Source organism: Sinohyriopsis cumingii, chromosome 14, assembly GCF_028554795.1.
Source record: "Sinohyriopsis cumingii isolate HCF-2022 chromosome 14, ASM2855479v2, whole genome shotgun sequence".
Classification (NCBI taxonomy): domain Eukaryota; kingdom Metazoa; phylum Mollusca; class Bivalvia; order Unionida; family Unionidae; genus Sinohyriopsis; species Sinohyriopsis cumingii.
In genome coordinates this window covers 93,489,044-93,511,251 of record NC_142974.1, presented here as the reverse complement: position 1 = coordinate 93,511,251, position 22,208 = coordinate 93,489,044, and the positions used below count along the sequence as shown (strand labels likewise).

Sequence of the window (22,208 nt, the reverse complement as noted above, 5' to 3'; positions counted from 1 at the left end):
TGACATTAAAAACTAGAGCTGTCATTCATTATTTAGACTTTAGAAGCATTTTACCATGACATTGTTACGGCAGAAATATAATTGTGTTGTTTGGTTGCTATTACTTTGTTATTTAATGCAGATTTAATTCAAACGATACAGTACCATTATAAAAGTAACTGATTAGTGTCACTGTGCTGATGATGAAGATGACAGCTCTAAGTTATTATTCTCATGCTGTTTTGCTTTGGGGTATTTTTGTGTAAATATTTTACATACTGAATGAAATTCAGATTTCATACATAATGCAAACTGGGATACGGATGTTCCAGAATGCCCAATTACGAACCTTATCGAAAACTTAAACCAGTATGATCTTTATTGCAGCCAAAGACCAAAACCCTACTTTTGATATATTGGAAAGGGAACTAACTTTTACAGTATTTCCCCTGATTAATTTCACGCATAAAACATCTTCTGATCCAGGATCTATCTCAAATTGTGTCTGCCAAATGATTTAAAAAAATCAGAATTGGATATGTCCAATGATGTCCTTACCTTGAAATGGGATTTAAATGGAAAATAAGTTTTGTCAATGTTTACATATCAGTCCAGTCCAACTATTTATGATTAGTGATTGTCCAGTACAATTTTAAACTTGTCCTAGGCTACTAAAAAAGGGGAATATTTTTCCATCCCTTATAATTTATTTTCCAGGATAAGATCTGTTGACTGGCTTAATACAATTGCTAAAAGGCAGGGGGTGGGCTTTCTATCAGACAAACATTTTCATACAATTTGCCAAAATAATGTAAAATGGTAGGTGGGATTATCATCAGGAATCAGCTGATCACAGGATAAATACAGTATTAATGGAATGTTTTACCCGGAAATGTCCATGTAATATCCTGGCTCACCAAAGAAGGTTCTGTCAATGTGTATTAAAACCAGGTACCCCATGGCAACAAGAAATACAACTCTGAAAAAGATATTGAAAATATTATTAAAGCTCTTCTAGATCCCATCATCCATGTTAATTACTGTATACTATGCATATCCCATCATCTATGTTAATTATTGCATAACATGCATATCCCATCATCTATGTTAATTATTGCATATGTATATCCCATCATCTATGTTAATTATTGCATAATATGCATATCCCATCATCTATGTTAATTATTGCATAATATGTATATCCCATCATCTATGTTAATTATTGCATAATATGCATATCCCATCATCTATGTTAATTATTGCATAATATGTATATCCCATCATCTATGTTAATTACTGTATAATATGCATATCCCATCATCTATGTTAATTATTGCATAATATGCATATCCCATCATCTATGTTAATTATTGCATAATATGCATATCCCATCATCTATGTTAATTACTGTATAATATGCATATCCCATCATCTATGTTAATTATTGCATAATATGTATATCCCATCATCTATGTTAATTATTGCATAATATGCATATCCCATCATCTATGTTAATTATTGCATAATATGTATATCCCATCATCTATGTTAATTACTGTATAATATGCATATCCCATCATCTATGTTAATTATTGCATAATATGCATATCCCATCATCTATGTTAATTATTGCATAATATGTATATCCCATCATCTATGTTAATTATTGCATAACATGCATATCCCATCATCTATGTTAATTACTGTATAATATGCATATCCCATCATCTATGTTAATTATTGCATACTATGTATATCCCATCATCTATGTTAATTATTGCATATGTATATCCCATCATCTATGTTAATTATTGCATAATATGCATATCTCAACATCCATGTTAATTACTGTATACTATGCATATCCCATCATCCATGTTAATTACTGTATATTATGCATATCCCATCATCCATGTTAATTACTGTATAATATGCATATATCATCATCCATGTTAATTACTGTATAATATGCATATCTCAATATGCATGTTAAATTATTGCATAATATGCATATCCCATCATCCATGTTAATTACTTGTATACTATGCATATCCCATCATCTATGTTAATTACTATATACTATGCATATCCCATCATCCATGTTAATTACTACATACACCTCTCCCTTGATAACTTGCGCACAACGGGGTACACAAACACAGACTGCACTATAAGTGAGGCGCGAGTTACAGATGGGCCTCCAAAAATTGAAAAAAAAAAAAATTGCTTTGACATCGAGAAAACCAGGGGGGGGGGGTGAGGGGGGGGGGGGGAGGGGAGGGGCGGGGGCGACGCTGTTAGGGAGCTGGGCTGTTTAATGACTGAATCCTCATTTTACAATCATGTCGATAACAATTTTTAATAATGCGCTTTTTCTAATGAAGTTGTTCGCTATTCTGTTAAAATAACATTTTCCCCCTCAAAATATCCAAGATATGAAAGATCATTCCAACTGGTTTGAACAACCCATCACCTGTACGCAAAAAATCTGTGTATTACGTCACTGCTTTTTGTTTTCTTGATGAGTCTGGTTCCCGTAGTGGTATTTAATATTATCTTGCCAAATCGGTAGTCCACAATTTGGGAACTAGACTAACTGTTGATACAACACCAAACAAGACTCATTTCTCTCTCTCAAAAACACACGACATTTATTTCGTGACATGTCTACGTCAAAACTCAATTTTTTATTGTTCAATTAGTACAATGTTAATGTCATGATTTCTTTGTAAGTAATAATGAAATTTCTTATTATCCCTGAGGATATCTCTAAATGCCAGTTCAAGAATTCTCTGAAACTCGCTTGCCCACAATGGTCCATATCTGTGAAATCAAGCTCTTTATTTTACGAATTATTCTTTTTGCTTTGCTGCCTTGTTATCTTTGATCACAGTTATGAAACAAGTTGGTTAATTTAAGGTAGTTTCTGCTACATACACAATAACGTATATTACAGTGTTCAACTGATCAAATGAAGTGAGTTCAACTGACATATGACCGAAGCCGCCAGATTTTAAGTTAGTCCGATTTTTGTGCCTTTTAACTTTTCTTTTATTCCACCTCCTTTTTTTATTCAAAAGACATAATAAATGTGATAATATAAAGGAGGCTAGCTTTTAATTCAGTGCAACAATACAACAAATACTTCTGCAAGTCAGTTATCAAAACAAGGTTCTCAGAGAAACGCTCGCAGACATAGCTGTTATGGTAGATTGACGCATTTTACGTTTAATTACAAGAGGATACATTGCACTTATGACGATTACAGTTAAAAGGAACTAAATGATAGGAACTAGAACACAAATTTCAATTGATAAAATTTGTTATGTAATTTGTATTTATTTATTAAAGTACTGCCTCCACTCAGCATAAGTGACATTTTCATTGATTGAAATTTCCTTACATATCGTTAATTGCAGTTTACTAAGAATGTCGTTTGGAAAGAAAATGTAAAAAATTGTATGAGCTATTTTTAAATTTGATATTTCATAGTGTTAATTAAAATTTCCATATCCTATCCACCGTTTTCAACGATAAAATGAGCGAGACATCGAAGTTTCCGTTACCAATTTTGATCGCGATTTTCTTCAAGTTTAACAAATAGGGATAAATTTATGGGGTATTTTCGGCTTTAAAAAATGGGATCCATACCTGACAGCGCGTTAAACGTGGGTTCTTGAGTTATCAGGGTGCGAGTTATTGAGGGACTCGTGTAATATGCATATCCCATCATCCATGGTAATTATTGCAGAATATGCATATCCCATCATCCATGCTTGCAATTTTCACTTTCAAAATCAATTGAAAAACTAGTGTTAGCACAGAAATTATTGGATCTAGAAAATAGTGTTTAGCAGCTTTTTTATTCAAAGCAAGTGTCTATTGGTGCTGATGGACAGGCTAATATTGGTATGTAAAATGTGCTTTTCAAGACTGATGATAAGCTAAAGTTCTCTTAAGGAGCTGGCACACAATATTTCATTGCAAACAGATATAAAAAAATTTGTGCAAGTAAAGAAGTTGACAAGTTTCGTTGACAAATTCTTTAATAAGATTCAGACCAACAGGCAGATTCATTATAACCCATTACCTCAAACAGCATAGTTGCCAAGTGCAGCACACTATAAATAGAACACCTGTTACCTATACGACTCCATACACATAGGTCTGCCTGTTAACTGTTAGGCAATGTAGTGTATGTTACGTTTAACAGCCATTTTAACCATTTTACATTTTTGGCACGCATCTATTATGTGTGGAAAAATTTAAGAGTAAAGTCCGATTGTTATAGCTGTGTAATTATTTTTCATGGAAGAATTTTGTATGTGCTTTAAAATCTTGAGAGAACTCATTCACCGTCATGTCAGTGAGGCCACCTGACCAACTGTAGCAGCCATTTCTCATACTCGAAATTTACAAGTTTTTCGTCTGTGTCTACATCACTAAGTCATCTGAATTTGATAATTTATAAAAACTAATTGCTGCCTACATCAATATCAGAGCCTTTACCTAGGTTATTGAATCTTTCATAGTTGTGATTCTAATTGTGAAAACTTTGTAAGTACTGAATGAAATCCGCGACCGCCATTTTGGAGAGTGGAGATTACGACCCAGTTACTTTAAATAGCAGATATCGACCAGTACATAAACAGTGACCACATGATCTGACATAATTGTCATTCGCAGAAATGAATTTAGTATCTAACAAGGGGCTTTCCCCGAAGGTGGTGCTACAAAAACCGGCTTAAAATGGCTGATGTTTACAGCCAACTTCAAATGGCGCTTCGATGGGACTTTTGTAGAGGCGTCAAAAGGCGCTTCGATGCAACTTCTGTAGAGGCATCCAGACGGTTGCATGAGGTAAAGGGTTCAGTAATGTTCGAGTTGTTTCGTTTTTTTTTTCAATAATGAAAATAAATTTCCTAATATTTTAGTAGAATCCAACTTCCATCCTCATTTGATTAAATTATTTGAATCATTCCAATGTTTTTCTCAGCATGATTTAAAAAAACAGAAATTACTCAGCTATTTGAGATTCTGCATTTCTGTATATTATTTTATAACTTAAGTCATATTTTGTATGAATTAATGAGAAATCCATGTTCCTTTATTTAAATGTGATTTACTCAAATTTTATGCTTAAAAGCTCTAATAATTTCAACTGATATCATTGTGAAGTGTACTGCTTTTACTGTTTAAAAAAATTCCTGTAATGAAAATGACAGAAACATTTATTGCATGTTTGGCTTAATACAGTTTTGAAATTTAAAGAAAAAGTTTAACATAGATTTAAGGATAACACCAGAGTAAACCAAATACTTGACTTTAAGCTATGTGATAAAATTACATGAGTGACTCACATATGGGTAACACTGGCCGGCAACAGCTTTAGACACGTGTAACATACTGCCGTCTGAGCTACAGTATGAAACAGGTTTCTGAAAAAGAAAATAAAACAGAAGATTAAATCACTTTCAGTAGAGGATGCCTAATGCAGTATTTGATGGTGTGAAATGCACATATAAATATAAACAACACAGATCCTAATCTGAGTCACATTATGTACATTCAAGCAGAACAGGATCTGTTCATTCTACAGTACTACCTTACCATCTAGCTGTTCATGCGGGTCATTAATGTGTACCATGTTACAAATGAGGTCATTTTAATATATAATGTTATTAAATACTTTAACTTATTAAAATAATTATTAAATATTCCCTTCCCCCCCCCCCCATACTGAAAATGAATCAAATCATACTGTACATGTACCATTATTAATGTGATATAGGACAACTCTGATTAACAGAAAACAATGTTTGGAGGAGTTGATGGAAGTGACTTCAGGTCTGGCTTTAGTGTAGCCACTTCAGGTCTGGCTTTAGTGTAGCCACTTCAAGTCTGGCTTTACTGTAGTCACTTCAGGTCTGGCTTTACTGTACCCACTTAGGTCTGGCTTTACTGTAGCCACTTCAGGTCTGGCTTTACTGTAGTCACTTCAGGTCTGGCTTTACTGTACCCACTTCTGGTCTGGCTTTACCCACTTCAGGTCTGGCTTTAGTGTAGCCACTTCAAGTCTGGCTTTACTGTAGTCACTTCAGGTCTGGCTTTACTGTACCCACTTAGGTCTGGCTTTACTGTAGCCACTTCAGGTCTGGCTTTACTGTAGCCACTTCAGGTCTGGCTTTACTGTACCCACTTCAGGTCTGGCTTTACTGTACCCACTTCAGGTCTGGCTTTAGGTAGCCACTTCAGGTCTGGCTTTAGGTAGCCACTTCAGGTCTGGCTTTACTGTACCCACTTCCAGGTCTGGCTTTACAGTACCCACTTCAGGTCTGGCTTTACTGTACCCACTTCAGGTCTGGCTTTACTGCACCCACTTCCAGGTCTGGCTTTACTGTACCCACTCCAGGTCTGGCTTTACTGTACCCACTCCAGGTCTGGCTTTACTGTACCCACTTCCAGGTCTGGCTTTACTGTACCCACTTCCAGGTCTGGCTTTACTGTACCCACTCCAGGTCTGGCTTTACTGTACCCACTTCCAGGTCTGGCTTTACTGTACCCACTCCAGGTCTGGCTTTACTGTACCCACTTCCAGGTCTGGTTTTACTGTACCCACTTCCAGGTCTGGCTTTATTGTACCCACTCCAGGTCTGGCTTTACTGTACCCACTTCCAGGTCTGGCTTTACTGTACCCACTTCAGGTCAATTCTTTAAAACATTACGAGCAAGATATGCAACATTATAAAAAGACTTCAGAGTTTGCTGCACTGTCAATGATTATATGACCACCAAGCATCACTGCTAAACATTAAAGCACCTCATGTACACATGTAGGAGTGCTATAAAAGCTTTAACGGTTTACTTATATTCTTAGTACTAGTGTAGCTTTTTAAGAGCATACAGTTCTAACTGAGTGAACCTCATGCATTACTATTCATCCATGAAATTAATTTTCTGTATGTTTATTTATTCTTCCATTCAATATTATGCATTCTTCCTGTTTGCCTGCCAATATCTTTAGCTCAAAATGAAAGTTTAAAGACAACAATTACTTTGGAAAAAGCAATAAATAATTTTTTGTTGTCCCAACTGCTTAATATTTTGTTAATGACACTGATCAAATTACTTTATCAGTATTACTGTTGTGAAGGGGAAATTTCTGGCAATCTGTGAAGAACACATTAGTATGAGACCAGAGAACAATTAATTAGATTTATGGAGACAGGCGCGTATCAAATCGCCATACTGCCATCATTGGTAATGTCTTTTCGTGGGGAGAATTTTATTCTAAATTAAGCATTTGTTTATTTAGCCAACAGAAGACTGATGAAAACAAAAGCAAACTTTGATTCCATAGTGTAAATATCAGAAATGAAAGATTGCAGGACACTTTTACTCAAACTACAAGGTCAAACTGACCCCAGATTTGGCACCTAGTTATAAAAAGGTGGCAAATATATTTAATCCTGATTGGTTACACTAAATAAGGGGCATGTTTCCCACACTAAATTTCCTAGTTTTAATATCGCCACATTGAACATTTTAATGATTTTAAGCTTTTCAGCAAGAGAAAACGTGTAACAGGACTTCGAGAGTAAATTTGGGAGAAATTCTCTCGTAAAACTGCTGTCCAAGAGAACCGTTGTTGAGGAAAACCAATGAACAAATTTGGCGATAGAAGCAAGGAACACTGAAAGCTCAAAGGGAGAAAATAGCTCTTGTGGCATATTATCCCTGAGACGTATCCTGTGATGTATTATCTCTGAGACATATCATGTGATGTATTATCTCTGAGACATATCCTGTGACGTATTATCTGAGATGTATCCTGTGACACATTATTTCTGCAACGTATCCTGTGATGTATTACCTGAGACGTAGTCTACAATGTATCATGAGACATATAGTGAGACATATTATCCCAAGATCCAGGTATCTGTGAATCTACGTTCTACGCACAGAGTTGAGGACTGAAAGAGACAAGAAAGAGGGAAGTCGAAGGAACAGCTACAGCGGCAGTGGACCGGAGAAGCATGTTATGCAACTGTACAAAGCATTGGCTTTGATTGTTCACTCGATCCTATGAACTAAATCTATCAGTATAACAGATTGGCTACTTTATTTAAATATATTTGTTTTTGTAATTTGGTGAAAGTTTTATTTCTAGAAGCAGAGTATATTCTTGATGTAATGAATTCTCACAGTTGTTTTATGTAATTGATTAAATTGCTGTTTACATGTATGGGGGCTCATGTTGGTCTGTTCTATATCTCTGCTCAGATCTCTATCTATTCCACCTATAAGTTTCACCACTTATATTTACTCAAACCGGGCATTAACATCAAGGGTGGTCAACCTCTAGATAATGAGAACCAAATTAAGCAGACACCTTGAAAGAAGGTACAATCTGCCAACCCACAAACCTCTTGCAAGAAGAGGGGACTTTGTGTAAGGTTTCTACAAAGTGGACAGTGGGTTGCTTACAACTGTGTACTATCTAATTACTGTATACATTTACCGCATAGGACCTAATTACTATATACATTTATCATATAGTATATAATTACTGTATATATCTACAGTATATATTTACTGTATACATTTATAGTATACAATCTAATTACTGTATACAATTACAGAATAGGATCTAATTACTGTATACATTTACAGTAGAGGATCTCATTACTGTATACATTTACAGTATAGGATCTCATTACTGTATACATGTACATTACTGTATACATTTACAGTATAGGATCTCATTACTGTATACATTTACAGAATAGGATCTCATTACTGTATACATTTACAGAATAGGATCTCATTACTGTATACATGTACATTACTGTATACATTTACAGTATAGGATCTCATTACTGTATACATTTACAGTATAGGATCTCATTACTGTATACATTTACAGTATAGGATCTCATTACTGTATACATTTACAGTAAAGGATCTCATTTCTGTATACATTTACAGTATAGGATCTCATTACTGTATGCATTTACAGTATAGGATCTCATTACTGTATACATGTACATTACTGTATGCATTTACAGTATAGGATCTCATTACTGTATACATTTACAGTATAGGATCTCATTACTGTATACATTTATGGTATAGGATCTCATTACTGTATGTATTTACAGTATAGGATCTCATTACTGTATACATGTACATTACTGTATACATTTACTGTATAGGATCTCATTACTGTATACATTTACAGTATAGGATCTCATTATAGAATCTAATTACTGTATACACTGCAGCAGAGTATCTAATTAATGTAGACATTACAGCAGAGTATATAATTATTGTATACACTATAGTACAGTAATACCTCGAACATTCACGAGGTTAGGTTCCAGAACCAGTCGCGGATCAGGAGGAATCGCGAATGTTTGATACGAGTCACTAAAAATGCTAATAAATGCTTATTTCTAGGGTTTAAACCCTAAATATCACCCAAATCATGCTCCCAAAGCACTTTAATTTCATTTAAAAGTTAGCTTAATACATTACCCTTAAAAATAAAAATAAATGGTTGACGTAAAAATAGAGTACAGTGTCGCCTAATGGGTATTTGCCACACTAGCGCATTTACAGTACGGTATACTAATATTACCCCTATCCTAATTCATTGGCTGCCGTTTTCTTTTTGCACTCACAGTAAGGTAAAACCAAGTAACGAATGGGACTGTAAACTTAATGTCTGACATTTTCTTTGTCATTGTCAGGAAGGTAAACTAGGCAAACTTCATATGTCACAGAAGTCATATAACGAAGGTACAATTCAATAAAATAAAGAAAACATGTACGCAGAGGGTACCAATGAAAATTTTGCGAATCCGTGAATTCGCGAATCCAGAAATGCGAATGCATGAGGTATTACTGTATAGTAGTATCTAATGAAGTAAGTAACTCTTCAATTGCAATTTTTCATGCTGGTTGTCTTTTTTTGGTACGTTTGTAAATTATCATAAAATGTATAAAGCGCTATCTCATTACCTTTAGGGAAAGGGAATACGACAAATTAAAAGTCACATAATAATACAATTACAGATTTTTTTATATATTTCAGCTGTTCCACTGAATTATCATTGCAGAAAGGCAATATTTACCCGCAACTTGGCTGAATGTTGTTTTTTCTGGGGTTCATAAATCAATGTACGATGGCAGCAAAAATCAACAGTAAATACTTCTATACTATCAGGTTTTTAACATCAAAAGAAAGAAGTACTGTTTATGTCAGGATTCCAGGGTGTCAATCTTTTTGTGATTATATATATTCCCAAATTTGAGGAAAACTGTATTGAAAATGACTGCAATATATTCTCATTCTTTTCCATCAGTTTTCAATTATGAAATGTGCATAAGCAGCAATTTTCACTACAACTCTTCTTACTATGTTCAGTGTAAAAACAAATAAAATCCACTATTTCAAATTATCCAATCCCTATAATCATATGCTTCAACACAGCTCTTTAATACCCATCTTTTTGCCATCTGTCATTATTTTTAAAAATAATTTTTTTATATAATAATTATTTATATTAATTATTCGTCTTGAGGAGTAAGAAACAGTAAAGTTGCAAGTACATTACCACCTCATATACTGGCACCATACAGCTGTAAAATAACAAGTCTATGACCAAATAATGTATCTTTTTATGATTTTTATGACTGGATTTTACAAACTCCTCTTCCAAAACCATAGACACAAAAAAATATTTTTAAAATTAATTTATGGTGTCCCAACATATACAGTAAATATGGTAAACATGCTTTGACATAGACACTGATCTTCCTATCATGTACTATGCCTTTTTGATGGTCTTTGCAGATAGTAGCAATCAGCACAACAGAGGGCGGATCAGTGTCTATGTTGTTCACAGATGGACTTGTGAGCAGAGATGGTACTTTTTCTGCTTAAACAAGTGTTTGCTTCCATCCATAAATATGGAGAAATGAATTTTAATGCCAATCATCCAGATGGAACAAGATTCAGAAATACCATCAATGAACCAGACCAAGAACCTGTTAACAAGTCTATTGATGAATTCAGCTCCTTATAATAACATAATGAAGACAGCAAGCTATCTATATAGCCTTAAACTTGAAACAAAAAACAAAAGTGAAATTGTGAAATGGAATATTAAGTGTATTAATTATTCAGTCATTACCATTTTCCGAGAATGTGCCATTATCTACTCCTAACCCATGGCACAATCTCTTAAACTTGTTGGAAAAGCAGACGATGTTTTTGATGAAGTCAAGATTTTTGTTAAAAACTTTAATATGTTTATACATTTAAAATGGTAGGAATAATGAAGTAACATTTAGAAGATTTGTGGCCAGGAAAGTGAGTGAAAAAGTATGTAAATGTGTGATTGAAACAAAATCCTTAATTTTCCTGGTATGAACATTTTTGAAATTTAATTATTATTTAATTTTCTTAAGCATTTTCCATTTGTTTAAAGAAAGTGTGATGAAAAATTACAAATGTATAAGCATGTAAACTTTAAAGATTTATCACATACATATACATATATATATATTTTGCTCATATAAATCTTGCACATGTAAAAAATTTATTCAAAAAACCTGAATCTAGTATATCACCACAGAATTATGTTAAGTACCTGATAAAACATATTTTTTAAAAAAAACAATTTAAAAAAACAAGGCACCAAAGTTACATTGTTCAACTTGATTATGTTTCACATTCAACATGAAATTATCATTGTTTACAGTTTTATCCATAAACAAATTTTGCCATGCAACACTGAACTGAGAATCAAGCCCTGATTACTGCCATTTGAGATGCAGTTTATTATATGCCTACCTACAGTAAGTGAAATGTGTCCAAGAAGTCATACTAATGTTTGACCAAATCTAAAAAAGATCAGGCAAAATTTTGACTCTGAAATAGAGAGTGCATGGAACATGATTAAATACGGCCTCTTCAGATGTCTGTAATAATGCAATGGGCTTATTCATTACATGGCTTCTTCAAATGTCTGTAATAATGCAATGGGCTTATTCACTACAGGGACCTCTTCAAATGTCTGTAATAATGCATTGGGCTTATTCACTACATGGCCTCTTCAAATGTCTGTAATAATGCAATGGGCTTATTCACTACATGGCCTCTTCAAATGTCTGTAATAATGCATTGGGCTTATTCACTACAGGGACCTCTTCAAATGTCTGTAATAATGCATTGGGCTTATTCACTACATGGCCTCTTCAAATGTCTGTAATAATGCATTGGGCTTATTCACTACATGGCCTCTTCAAATGTCTGTAATAATGCACTGGGCTTATTCACTACAGGGACCTCTTCAAATGTCTGTAATAATGCATTGGGCTTATTCACTACATGGCCTCTTCAAATGTCTGTAATAATGCACTGGGCTTATTCACTACAGGGACCTCTTCAAATGTCTGTAATAATGCATTGGGCTTATTCACTACATGGCCTCTTCAAATGTCTGTAATAATGCACTGGGCTTATTCACTACAGGGACCTCTTCAAATGTCTGTAATAATGCATTTGGTTTATTCACTACATGGCCTCTTCAAATGCCTGTAATCAAGTACTGGGTTGGCTTATTCACTATACGGACCTCTCAAATGTCTAATAAAGCATTGGGCTTATTCACTGTAGTACATGCTTGATCATGGCTTCTTTCAATGTCTGTAATAAAACATTGGGCTTATTCAATAAAGTAGGTTCACTTTCTAAAGTGAGTCCTGCACACCAGGCAGACTACCGGTATCAACCATGTTCACTAAAGCAGATTTACTTTGTAAAACACTGGGAAGACTATACCAGTGTACAACATATTCATACATTAGTTTAAAGAGTAAAAACTTTAAAAAAACTGCTGTATGTAATAAAAACGTGGATGATTGACTAGGCAAATGAAATCATTTTTTTTTAAAATGTTTTAACACATTTAAAAATCATATAATATTACAATTCAATTTTATGTGGATTTATTTTTCTGTCATTAACAAGATTACTAAACTTTTATTTCTCTTTGCTTACTTCCTATTTCTAATTCATATAGAACATTTCAATATTAATGATAAGGGCAAGAGAACTTTAAACACTGTTGTTTAAAGATATTTTACTATCCTTAGACGCAATAAAGGTGTATTTGATGGTTTGGTTTCATTTGGTTTGGAACTTTACATCACAGCGAAACAAATAGGTTATTTTGTGTTGAGGCAATCTGAGTAAAGTGCCTTGTCCAAGGACAAATGGGGCCCAGAGTGGCCGAGTGGTCTAAATCGCACTTTGTTACAGATCACTGCCATCTCACCTCTGTCTGCGTGGGTTCAAGTCTCAGATTTAGCTAATGTGGATATGTGAGAAAGCTTGCCAGTAGCTTCTCGTGGGTCGGTGGTTCTTTCCTGGGCTTTCCCGGGTTCTTCCTCCACCATTAATACTGGCCGCCATGTATAGCCTATCGTGTGCTGAAAAATGGCGTTAAACACTACAACAACAACAACAACCAAGGACAAACCCCATTAGCACAACCAGACTTGTTCGATGGTAGGATCTGAACTCACATCCTGCTGTACAGTAGGTTAACCACTGAGGCTCCAAATTTGTCGGTATTAAGTACTGGTGCTCTTCAAGATATAAACAATACTCCCTTATTATAAGGCCCTTTATTAGTAGAGTCATGAATCTCACTGCATTCAATGTAATATATATATATATATATATATATATATATATATATGTATATATACATACATACATACATATATATATATATATATATATATATATATATATATATATATATATATATATATATATATATATCATACTCTGTGGTTCTAATAGAAAGCATTCAAATGATGTGGTTCTAATAGAAAACATTCAAATGATGGAGTATTGTATGTACAAAGTAACTCATTTAACAAAATTTCACTATAAGACAGTATCTTCTATGGCTCCCAAGGACATCTTTCAAATGATGGAGTACTGTATATACAATGTCATTCATTTAACAAAATTTCATTGTAAGACAGTAACTTCTATGGCTCCCAAGGACAACATTAAAATGATGGAGTACTGTATGAACAATGTCATTCTTTTAACAATTTCACCATAAGACAGTATCTTCTATGGCTCCTAAGGACATCTTTCAAATGATGGAGTACTGTATATACAATGTCATTCATTTATTAAAAAAATCACTATAAGACAGTATTTTCTATGGCTCCCAAGAACAATATTCAAATGATGGAGTATTGTATGTACAATGTAATTCATTTAACAAAATTTCACTATAAGACAGTATCTTCTATGGCTCCCAAGGACATCTTTCAAATGATGGAGTACTGTATATACAATGTCATTCATTTATTAAAAAAATCACTATAAGACAGTATTTTCTATGGCTCCCAAGAACAATATTCAAATGATGGAGTATTGTATGTACAATGTAATTCATTTAACAAAATTTCACTTAAGACAGTATCTTCTATGGCTCCCAAGGACAACTTTCAAATGAAGAAGTACTGTATGTGTAACGTAATTCTTTATAAAGCAACTGCATTATAAGGTAGCATACTCTATAGCTCCCCTGCACATCACTCAAATGAGTAATGCATATGCACAAAATAAAATCAAACAGAGTACACGTAATTTCTGGGAAATTCATTTCTTAACACTATATTGCTATTTTTATAAGATACTACATGTGCGAAGTTTAACCGATTTTTATGTTTCTGACCATATACACTTTTTAAATATGGGCATTCTAGAAAATGATAGGAAAAATATAGGATTTCCTGAATTTATAACAACATGATGCTCTTGGGTGCCGTCTACAAATTTTATAGCTTTAGTGGTGCTCTGCACAGTGATCTTTTAAGATGTTAATCACATCACAAGTATTCAAGAATCTTATTCAGGTATCTTATCTAAATTATGCATGATAACACAAAAACAAGAGTACCTGCAATGGACAGATGCTCCACGGACTGAAGAGTTACTAGGATATCATGATAAGACCATTTCATCTTCTCTAACTGCCGAGTGCTGGAATAATCTCTAATATTCCTAAGCAACAACATGACTTTCAAATTAGCTGCTGATGCACTGGACATATTAGATGTCAACTTTGTACCATCTTCATTTAGTGCAAACAAGATATCACAAAATCTTCTGGTGAAAAACCCAGTGTTGATGTGACTTCCATTGCTGGAGGAGTTACAATAAGAATTTTTCCAAGATGGCTGACATATTGGATATTAGTACTAATGTTAGTACCGCTACTTCATGAACGGTGTACTAAAACAAGCCTAGCAATGGAACAGCTAGGTGTGATTCACACTGTGCACTTTTTCAGCAAACTGTCAAAAGGTTTGAAGATGCTCCATATATATACTGAAAGAAATTAAATATTCCATTTAATCAATGTCCAAATTGCTGAAATGTATTGTTGAAATACATGTAAAACAGTGTTTACCTTCTTCATACGAATAATCATTGAGCATGTTATTTCATCTAATAACTTCCATTTTCAAACTCGTTTCATTTTTTATGTGACATATAAAGTCACTGCATACTTATTTGGAACTGTAAACAGATCGTAATAAATGGCATGCACTGAATAACACCCCATAAAACATCCAAATATGGTATAGCAAGCCTTACTGGAAAATGAGTTACCACAAGAATCTCATGTTATCTGTCATGGCAGACAAGGTGCAGTTAGTGTTGTTGTTGTAGGGTTTAATGCCATTTTTCAGCACACGATTGGCTATACATGGCGGCCAGTATTAATGGTGGAGGAAGAACCTGGGAAAACTCCAGAAAGATCCACCGCCCCATGAGAAGCTAATGGCAAGCTTTCTCACATACCTACATTGGTTGAATCCAAGACTCGAACCCATGCAAGCAGAGGTGAGATGGCAGTGATCTGTAACAGAGAGCACTTTCGGCCACTTGGGGCCCTCGTAGTTAGTGTAATGATACTAATATATTTTATTCTATACTGGCTTCACAACTTCATCTTACATCAAACTTCCTTCAAGCTATGACTCAACTTAGGAAGTATATTTTTAACAATTTTCTTTTTGACTTTAATGATAGATTTATTTGGTCCATTACATGATATGTGATCAGTTCATAACAGTATATTGATGGCACTGTGGCTAGCTGGACATCAGATTGGCACCATTTCCATTCAGAACCAAAAAGACATCATAACGAATAAGTCTTCTGGTGAAAGGACAAGATTTTCAAAAAGGCTGTTATGGCAACCAGATTGGAATTCAGATCAACATTTGTTTAATTTATCATAAGACGTCGTTGTGGAAACCTCATTCATTCCAGTGAAGTACATTTTCAAGATGGCCACCGGGGCAGCCATACTGGATATCTGTGAGGCACCATATTCCTTCAGACCATACTAGATACCAAATGAAGTCGTTGAGTAAAATGAAAAACATGTTAACATGACCAACCATTCAAGTCGAGTAGGAATATTTTTACCATTACATCAAGGCAGCGGGCAAGCCATGGTACATGACACACCATCTATTTATGATATGCATGTATTCTTGACTGGTTTCATTGAAATATCTTCAAAAGTTTAAAATTTATACCAGTACATAGAAACATAACCGACACCTTGAGGTGCGGGGGTTGTTTATGCTACTTAATACAATGCCTAGTCATGATGTATATCTAGGCAAAAGATCAATAAAATATCTTCAATAGTAATACCAGTCCATGTATCACGGACATTAATTTTGTATTCTCTCTCTCGCCATGACCTAGACCTTGAGGCCTAGTTATGCTAAACACTGCCTATAGTCATGATGTATGTATGCATGGAAAAAGTTTTACAAAAATACCTCCAACTGTTGTGAAGTTGTAGGTCACATGACCAATAGTAACAGACAGACGCTGAACAGTGCGTTGATACACCCAACTCTATTAAGTACAGCTATCTTTTATATCTTAATACTGTCATAATAAATTAATGTTTTGGAAAAATATAGTAAAAAAGATTTTGAGTAACCATCAAAAATGGCTGGTCTCATATTTTTCTTAAGTAGCAGAAAAGAGCACAAGGATGCATCCCTGTCAAGGTAATGGTTAATACTCTATCATTGTCAATGGTTAATAATGTATTACCATCAACGTAATGGTTAATAATGTATGTATTGTGTGTGTGATTTGGATTTTTAATGTAGCTTTAACAATTGTTCAGTCATATCACTATGATGTCAGCAGTGTGGCAGTTTATAGTGATGTCAAGCACTGAGGCATCATGCCACAGACATGTAGCATGATTTCCCACCCAGTCACATTATCCTGACATCAGGCCAACCAGTCCTAACACTAACCTCTAAATGCTGAAAGCCAAGCAAGGCAGCTATTGGTACCATTTGTCTTTGGTATGACTCAGCCAGGGATTGAACCCACGACCTCCCACATCCGAGGTGGATGCTCTAACCACTAGGCCACTGGAGCGGTCCATATTCAAGGTAATGGTTACTACTGTACAACTGTCATGGTAATGGTTAATACTGTACAACTATCATGGTAATGGTTAATACAGCATCACTGTCATGGTAATGGTTAATACTGTACAACTGTCATGATAATGGTTAATACAGCATCCCTCTCAAAGTAATGGTTAATACCGTACAACTGTCATGATAATGGTTAATACAGCATTAGTGTCATGGTAATGGTTAATACTGTACAACTGTCATGGTAATGGTTAATACAGCATCCCTGTCAAGGTAATGGTTAATACTGTATCACTGTCAAGGTAATGGTCAATACTGCATCAAGATTAAGGTTAATACTACAATATTGTCATGATAATGGTTAATATTGTATCACTGTCATGGTAATGGTAAATACTGTACAACTGTCATGGTAATGGTTAATACTTTATCACTGTCAAAGTAATGGTCAATACTGCATCAAGATTATGGTTAACACTATAATACTGTCATTGTAATGGTTAATACTGCATCACTGTCATGGTAATGGTTAATCTGTATCACTGTCAAGGTAATGGTTAATAATGTATCACTGTCATGGTAATGGTTAATACTGCATCACTGTCATGGTAATGGTTAATACTGCATCACTGTCATGGTAATGGTTAATACTGTATCACTGTCAAGGTAATGGTTAATACTGTATCACTGTCAAGGTAATAGCTCATAATGCAAAATACAGCAATAAATTCATTAAATATTGTTATTATGTTCAACATGGATCAGTGAAACAGGACTTAATAATCAAAATGAAACCATCATTCTTTTTAATTTTTTGTTTCATGTCATTTTCTATTGGACTGTTATTTTCAAATATAATGGACTGCGTAGGAATTAAATTAATTTTTCATAAGCAAAAATATGGATTGGTTTTCATGATCAACACTGTTATACATGTTATTTTGGTTGCTGAATTCTAAGTGTTGTTGAACCCTCAGCTCAAAGGATAACAGTTTGCACACATTTGAGCCATTCTGCAAATGCTGATATCAGATACATGTAGATGTATCATTCCTTTTCTTAATTTAAAAAGAGGCAGTTTTAAGTTTCTCAAATGAAGTTGCCGATTAAGAATGTTCCCTTTATCCTTTTCTGATGTTGTTGCTGTTGTTGTGGTGTTCAACGCCATTTTTCAGCACATGATAGGCTATACATGGTGGCTAATATTAATGGTGGAGGAAGAACCTGGGAAAACCACAGAAAGAACCACCGACCCATGAGAAGCTACTGGCAAGCTTTCTTACATACCAACTTTGGCCAAATCCAAGATTTGAACCCATGCAGACAGGTGAGATGGCAATGATCTATAATGGAGAGCGTTTTAGACCACTCGGGGCCCCCTCATTTTCTGAGGTCACACATACTAACAATCATCTAATGCAAAGCAGGCAAATGTCTCAAAAGAGACCACCGAACTTCTACGACTGTTGTGAAGAAAGCACTTTAGAAAATTGGTCCACAAATACATGTACCTGTCCTTTTAGAGGAAATTACAGCAAAACCACTCAAAGCCAAAATCTGACAAAACTCCAATCCTCTTAAACTGAAACATTGTTCTGATCCCAAATTTGTATTTCTTTTTAAAAATATTCACCAAACTGAATCCACTCTGTAACTCTGAAAATCCCAAAGAAATTTCTCATAAAACAGAAATTTTACTCAAACCTCAAACAGGCAGCTGGCAGATAAATGGAGATGTGAGATCAATCAACAATCTTGGTATAACCTAGGGCTGTGTGTGAAGTAAAACAAAGGCCAGCTGGCACTTATTAAAACTAGGGTCAACAGGTACACAAGCTGTGTCTTTATAAGACTGAGCAACAGCTTTCAAAGTTTAATTGTAATACTGTGCCAGTGGTTGTGCAAATTAAACATCATGTTTATTTGCCAAGCATCTGTTTCATGATCCTTACACAACTTTTTAACTTCAAACAAGATTCAGAAACTCACCTTTGACTTTAGTGCCTACAAAGACTAGCAAATCAACAATCTGGCAACAAAGCACATGTATGAAAGGCAACAATGAATGTGTAAAACAAAATCAGTACAACTGTAAATAACACCAGAAGCATGATCATAGATTCATAAACCTAATGTAGGTACTAATTAATATATATATATATATATATATATATATATATATATATATATATATACACAATGTGTTGTAACTATAGCAATGTAAAAGCATATAATTAACAACAAAAACCATGATGCATAGCTGCATGTACAAATTACAAATGTACTTACATATGCATATCGATAAAACAAAACCATACAATATTAATAGCTGACAATTATATTAGGGTCCATATGTAGCTATTCAACCAAACTGAACATTACAAGGAGTTTTCTGGTGATATCAATATTACCAGCAATCTAGAAATCACAACAACAACAAAAAATTAAGATGGACACTGTGGTGGTCGTATTGGCAGTCAGATCAGTGAAATTTCCATTAATGACCAACTAGACATCTGAAGAACTCTTCATATTAAAACCCCATCTTGATATAAACATCCATTCAGGAGAAAGAAATTTCAGATACTGTACAGATTTTAAAAGTTGATTGCTTTTTATTCTCTTGTCCATGAATAAAATGATAAGGGACCAGTCAGGTATTTTACATAAAGACATCTCTTCTAAATATTTCTAGCAAAGTTATCCATCAATGATAATAATGATATTAGAAAGAGTGCTAAAACTATCCCCAACAATTACCCAATGCATGTGGAATGGGAAGGGGTATGGTGCTTATAAGGTTGACTGATGTGGTCCTTACCTCTGAACTAACTCATGCCTGTGTTTAGTGTGTGTTTTTGTGTGATTTAGATTTTTAACATAGCTTTAACAATTTTTAAGCATATAGCTATGATGTCTGCAGTGTGGCAGTTTATAGTGACATCTAGCACTGGGGAATCATGTCACAGACATGTAGCATGATGTCCCACCCAATCACATTATACTGACACCAGGACAACCAGTCCCAACACTAAAATCTTATTGCTGAGTACCTAGCGGGGCAGCTGCAAATATGATTCTTTAAAGTCTTTGGTATGACTTGGCTGGGGTTTGAACCTGTGACCTTTCACTTAGGCCATCGGAGCAGTATTTGCATTTAGTAAAATTATACATGTATTAAGATGTAAAAAGATAAATTATGTTCATTGCACTATGAACTATTTTATGGATCTGGCTGCAACATAATCATTTTCATCAATATTTCTATCCACAACAACAATAATTATAATAACAATGATGTGTGCATTTGTATGGAAAATTAAAACATTAACCCCTAGCGACGACTTTACAGGGCAGGAGGTAGTAGCCTACTGCCGAGTTCTGTAGCGTCATGGTCATGCATGATACACTAAAGTGGGTGGTATTATAGAAAGGTAGACAGATGTAGCTCTAAAATGATACCAAATAATCTGGAATATCTAGTTGCGCTAAAACATACAGATAGAAAAACCTAATTTTTTTGGACCCATTTTTTTTTTAATGCAAAATTCGCCCGTGGTCGGAATCCCATTTTGTGTCCGGATTTTAGACCTTTTGGTCTCAGATCTAAGGCAAACCAGTATGAACTGCAAACAGACAGATAAGCCTTTGCAAAAGTAGGATAAGATGTGCATTTGGAGTAAAGAGTGGTCTCCATACAAAAATAATGGCTCCGTCTAACACAAAAAAAAGAAGAAAAAAGAAGTTCAACTTTTACCCTTCTGCTCATGCATGAGTCAAATAGCCAACGAAAAATGATGTTTCTAACACAACTAGGCAGTATGTTATTGAAAGATGACCAGGGATTTGGTGTTTTCGAGTCTATTCAGAAATAGCTTTCAAAATGTGTTTCCTACTCGATTTTCAGGCAAAAATGGCAAAAAGCTCCAGGGGTTAATGTATTAATGCAGCTTTGACCATTAAGTCATAGCCTTATTATATCTACTGTGAGGTAATTTATAGTGACTCAGTCTCAGCTCTAACCATTTAGGAAACTGGAGCAGTCAATAAAGACAATAATTACCACCAGCCTGGATGAAGACGTTGTAAGTTCGAAGTGATTTAAACCAAGAAGACTAGAAAAAGACAGCCATTTACAAATAAAATTATCTTTTTGCAGGCGTCACATTTTTAAAAAAATAATTATCTAAATTTGCTTATTTGTCACCCAATAACCTACAATTGCTACTATAACGATGATATACCCAGGATATATTTTGTGTGCACATAAATTTAAATAAAATAACATGTTGTTATGGCTCATCGATATTTTGGTCAATATAAAATATCTTCCAGCATTCCCAACAAGTCATATTCATGTAAAGTTTTGCAAACACAACGGTTTTTCTGTTTTATTTGTCTTGTATATGTTTTGTATTTGCCTTTGAAAAAGACTCATTAAGACTCGAAAGTGATCAGGCTAGTTAGATACTAGTTTTTCACTGTTCTTAGTTTATTGCATATATATATATATATATATATATATATATATATATATATATATATATATATATATATATATATATATATCCAACTTATATAAAATAGTTTTGCTTTTTTTGGAGACAAACTATGGATAGAATTCCAATGGTATTCTAAATAAATTTGATACTGAATGTGTTGATGTGCCAATAGTCTCAAATGTGCCAATATGCAAATGA

The 22,208-nt window shown here is 34.3% G+C and overlaps 1 protein-coding gene across 1 annotated transcript in view; it reads right to left on the bottom strand.

Moving 5' to 3' along the window:
* LOC149784412 (membrane-bound glycerophospholipid O-acyltransferase 1-like) overlaps window positions 1-22,208 on the bottom strand; it is a 79,275-nt gene that overhangs the window by 47,466 nt on the left and 9,601 nt on the right. The window contains exons 3-4 of the mRNA XM_089932470.1: window positions 5,340-5,417; window positions 866-958 (exon numbers count right to left, since the gene is read on the bottom strand). Of these exons, the coding sequence (XP_089788596.1) occupies window positions 866-958; window positions 5,340-5,417 (171 nt within the window). The remainder of the gene's footprint in view (window positions 1-865; window positions 959-5,339; window positions 5,418-22,208) is intronic.